Source organism: Daphnia magna, linkage group LG8 (genome assembly GCF_020631705.1).
Source record: "Daphnia magna isolate NIES linkage group LG8, ASM2063170v1.1, whole genome shotgun sequence".
Taxonomy (NCBI): Eukaryota; Metazoa; Arthropoda; class Branchiopoda; order Diplostraca; family Daphniidae; genus Daphnia; species Daphnia magna.
Window position 1 is genome coordinate 8,943,079 of NC_059189.1, and position 5,216 is coordinate 8,948,294.

The following is a 5,216-nucleotide window of genomic DNA, read 5'->3' on the forward strand; positions in this document are numbered from 1 at the left end:
TTTTTTGTGTGTACGTTCTCATAAATAGTGAGAACGTCCCTAATTTTTTCCAGAATTTTATTTTAATGGGAAGGGTGGGTGAAAATTCGTTGAAAAAGTCTTTAGAAAGCCGAGAGGACCTTATGCAAAAGACGTCACTTTGGCTTTTGTTTTTGAGCAAACAGCTAGGGCTACGAAGACGCAAAAGGACTTTAAAAAAAGAACTACGTTAGCTCTACCTGTAGCCTAATTTTCAAATTTTTTTCTTTTTATTAAACGATTTTAGAGTAGGTTAAAAAACGAAATTATGGAAATTCCTTTTTTGCGGCATCAACCAGAGTTGCCGAATTCTTAGAAATTTTTTGTGTTTTTTTTCCTACAGTTTTACCAGAGTAAAAGAATACTATATATATAATAGAATACTATATATATATATACCAGAGTAATAGAATACTATGTATAATATATAAAGTATTCTATTACTCTGGTGAAACGGTAAGAAAAAAAACAAGGGGATTTGGATTTGGATTTGAAAATTTTTAATGTGGTGATTTGAATTTGGATTTGATTTGGAATATTACCTAAAATCCAAATCAAATCCAAATCATTGAGAGTTAAGTCAATTTCTTCGCAGATGTCGCTAGTGAGAGCGTGCTTTTCTGTTTTAAGCCTTTTTAAACTCATTTTCTGGGGTCATTTTTATGGGCCTGCTTAGTAGTCAGCCATCAGCTAACTAAAGAAAAGTAAAATTCTCCAACAGGCCTGTTCTAGTATTCCACTATTCCACTTCTATAGTTACAAACGTGGTAACACTTTTGGTAACACACGTAGCTTAGAAGCCCATTTCCCTATTCAAATATCAAAATCACCTCAGTTTCATATCATCTCAATCTCACACATAATTTATAGATCTATTTGAATATTTGCATTCTTAGATCTATTTGATATTTGTCTACTTGAGTACTTTGCTCAATGCTCATCATAGTCAATTAGTCATCAAGTTCAGAAAAAGTCATAGATTACTTGGCACATCCAAGCATTCTTAAGTGAGGTTATCGTGCTCATTCTTCCAGCACCCTCAGATTTATTGCTTGTTAATTTTTTTATATGTAAGTTTCTTTCCATGTTACTTGGATATAACTGTTGAACTCACGTTTCTTATCCTTCACAGTGGTTGCTGACTTTGCTGTCGAAAAACCAACTTTACTATTTTGCTACTTGGCCTTTCAACATTCTACAGTAAAATTGCCTCTGTAAGTTACCTGCTAGTGTTTGAATATAATTGAAGCAACAATACTCATTCCGTTTAACTCTTAGGTATTAACAAATGGGTGGACCAGGTAGTGGCAACAGGGATAGTGCTTCACGAGGTGGATCCCGAGCTGGATCACGAGGTGGATAACGAGGTGGATCACGAAGTGGATCACGAAGTGGGTTGAGAGGTGGATCGCAAGTAAGAGGACGTGGTCGTGCAACTGCTCCAACCATTCAAGAACAATTATTGTACGAAGAGGAGGAAGAAGACCGTTTTAGGAAATCACATCAACAAGAGCGAGAAAACGATCCTGATGAAAACGAAATTTCCTCCGTGGAAGAAGATGCTGTCCATAATGAGCAAGTGAGATCCATGGTAGTAGAGCTACCCAAAGACGCTGTTAAAACACCAGCCTTTGAGAAAACAGAATGGCCTTTATGGAGAAATCATTGTTGGGATAACTGGCATACTGTACAGTACCTACCAGAAGTCTTTGGAAGCCTGAGAGAACCTTATACAAAAACGCCGTTTTTGCGGTTCTCTCAGTGCTACAATTTTCACCCAAACGGTACAATTTTTTGTGTGTACGTCCACCGTTTTTGCGGTTCTCTCAGTGCTACAATTTTCACCCAAATGGTACAATTTTTTGTGTGTACGTTCTCATAAATAGTAAGAACGTCCCTAATTTTTTCCAGAATTTTTTTTTAATGGGAAGGGTGGGTAAAAATTCGATGAAAAAGTCTTTAGAAAGCCGAGAGGACCTTATGCAAATGACGTCACTTTGGCTTTTTTGTTTTTGCAAACAGCTAGGGCTACGAAGACGCAAAGGGCTTTAAAAAAAGAGCTACGTTAGCTGCAAGCTGCGTTAGCATTGCAAAGATGGAAAATATCATCACGGCCATTCAGATTCTTTTTCCAATTTCTTGCGACATTTCAGAAGATGCCATGAGGAAGAGTACAATAAAGTAAAAACAGTAGGAAAACAAATTCCATCCAATATGAAGAATTTCCTTGCAACAAAAGTGCCAAAAGATACTCAAATGAAAATTGACATTCTTTTAGCCGAAATGATTGTTATGGACAATTTGCCTTTAACAGTTTTACCACGGGATGGATTTTGGAGGATTTTCTCATTTATCGCACCAACGTACAACATTCCGAGTTACGAAAAGATAAGAGATACCATCATACCTTCAATCTACGCAAGAACTGCTGTAGTAGTGAAAACTGTACTCAAATCTTGTGATGTTGTGACCATTATGCTGGACCTTTGGTCATCTAACAGCATGGTTGGGTTCATGGGGGTCTCATGCTCGTCTGTTACTGCTGACTACGTCCCGTTTACATGTTTTTTAAACATGAAGGAGATGCCCTCAAATCACACAGCCGAAGCGATTCTATCAGAGTCAGAATGCGTCGTTTCCGACTGGGAACTCAATGGAAAGGTTGTTGTCTTTATAAAGTGGTCATTCAATCTGTCTTATAATTATTTAATTTTTCTAGGTTGTTCGCACTGTAACCACAGACTAAGATTAGAAAGACGGCTATCTCCTATACAGCCATCAGGATAATGCTCGTGACTCCAGCTGCGGCGCTGCGAACGGTTTAGAGGAGGCTTTTTGGTGAATTTTCCTTTATCCCTACTGATTAGACTCTTCACACACCTTAATTTTAAAAATTGACTATTTGTGCTAAATTTATACTTTTTCCTGTGTAATTTTTTTCGTGACTTCTTCATCATGTATTGAAAATGTCAAAAAGATTGGTTTATTTAACGGTGCCTTAGAAAATTGGTTTTATAGACACCCTTTCTCGCTTATTTTGTGACGATTTATAATTAAGCGTGAAATGCTGGATTCTTGTGTTGTTGGGAAAGAAGGACAATTTAGGCGCCAAATGAAATAGTCTTATTAGTAGTGATGGTCTTAGTCTTAGTCAGCCGTACCATGGCAAAGCAGCTTAAATAGAATAATAGTTTTTACAAATGTGTCGTGATTTGTTCAACTAAAATTGTTGTCCAAGGACAAGAGATGCCGGAATATTGTTTCATTTAAAGTTGTCCTAATCATTATCGTGGGAAAAAAACCTTGGGTGCTGCTACTAATGTAACAAATCCCAAAAAATTAAGATTATTTTATGTACCAAAAGACGAAATTTTAAAGAAAATCTGGTCTGAGAAAATTCCTATCAATGGCACAGACTTAAAAAAAACTTCTAGGTTGTGTGAATTTCACTTTAAAGAAGAAGACATCATAAAAGAATATTAATTTATCATTGATGGACAAGTAAAATGTATTCCATGACAAAATTGGAAATTTAAAAATGATGCTCATCCACAGATTTTCCGATGTAAGAAAGAATAACCATTGCTAATTATTATAACTTTTTTGTACATAAACCTTACATATGTTTTTTTGCAACATACAGTAGATACAGTGCAGAGAAAACCATGAGCTGAAAGAAAGCCACTTAACGACACAACAAATACTTACAAGGGACTAACCCCTTCCAGATCAAGAACCAGTAAAGAAAAATTTAGAAATGAAGCTGGCTTCAAACCAACCAAGAAAGGGGCAACACACATTCAAGAAATGGTGCAAATAGAACCAAATGAAGAAGCAGTTGATGTAGACCCATCTTTTGAAGCTATTACACGTAGTGCTGTAGAAGAGAATCCCACACTCATACAGAAGGAAATTGATAGCATTAACCTTCCATCATAATCTTGGAGAAGATGAAAAAAAAAATTTGCCAAATTTGTTCGGCGTTAACATTATTTCATTTTTACGATACAATGTTGTGATAAAAGCTGTAAATATGCGATATGTCAAACAGTCAAAATAAAGAAAGTCAATTTAATGATAAAATTCGTACCATATTGATTAATTTAATGAATAACATAATATTTCTGGGTTTTGTTACTTTATTCGTACAACATAAATATCATAACTTACACATCGCGCCTAAATTATCCTACATTCCAAACGACACAAGAATACAGCGATTGACGATTCACGATTCACTATAAATCGTCACAAAATAAGCGAGAAAGGGTGTCTATAAAACCAATTTTTTAAGGCACCGTTAAATAAACCAATCTTTTTGACATTTTCAATACATGATGAAGAAGTCACGAACAAAGTTACACAGGAAAAAGTAAAAATTTAGCACAAATAGTCAATTTTTTAAATTAAGGTGTGTGAAGAGTCTAATCAGTAGGGATAAAGGAAAATTCACCAAAAATTCTCCTCTAAGCCGTTCGCAGTGCCGCAGCGGGAGTCACGAGCATTATCCTGATGGTTAATGCTCGTGACATAAATAGGACCGCTTTAAAAATATTTTTAAAGTGGGCCTATTTCGTAGGGTCCTATTTCGTCCGGTCCTATTTGCCGGGCCTATTTCGTCGGGGCCTATTTCGACCGGTCCTATATCTCCGCCAATCGGGGTTCGAAGAAGCGTCGTCGATACAAAAGTTCTGCTAGATTCCGTTGGATTCAAAATACCAATGATGAATCTCACTAGATGGAATTCGCAGTTTTTAATGGTGAAACACTTCCTTAACGGCATCGATATTGACACGGCACTTCAATCGAAATTAAATGCATGCAAAGCGCATGGGTCCCTTTCATCCTTACAACTGAAGTGTTTAAAGGAATTTGTTACCTTACTGGAACCTTTCAAAATTGCGACTGACGTTTTCCAGAAGGATACGGAAACAATAGGGTTGGTTATTCCATTTTACCTGGACTTGGTTAACCAATGTTCATTGGATCCAAGAGTCAATCAAGAAGCAAAATTCATTACTTCGTGCAAATGCATGGCGGAAGAATTAAGCAGGTCCCTCTCTAAAAGAATGAGTTGGGTTTTAAAGGACACTTTTTTTGTATTGTTATAACATTGAAGTAAATTATCGTACGTATTTTAATCCCATTTTTTTTCTAAACCTGACGTTTGCAGGATCCGTGCTGGACCCAAGAATTAA

General features: G+C 36.3%; 1 protein-coding gene across 1 annotated transcript; it reads left to right on the forward strand.

The window, feature by feature from the left end:
* The first annotated feature begins 2,007 nt into the window (after nt 1–2,007).
* On the forward strand, nt 2,008–5,216 carry LOC123475567. Its single transcript, XM_045178438.1, has 3 exons — nt 2,008–2,699; nt 4,598–5,071; nt 5,192–5,216. The coding sequence occupies exons 1-3, from the start codon at nt 2,233–2,235 to the stop codon at nt 5,214–5,216; spliced, it is 966 nt and encodes a 321-aa protein (XP_045034373.1). The 5' UTR covers nt 2,008–2,232.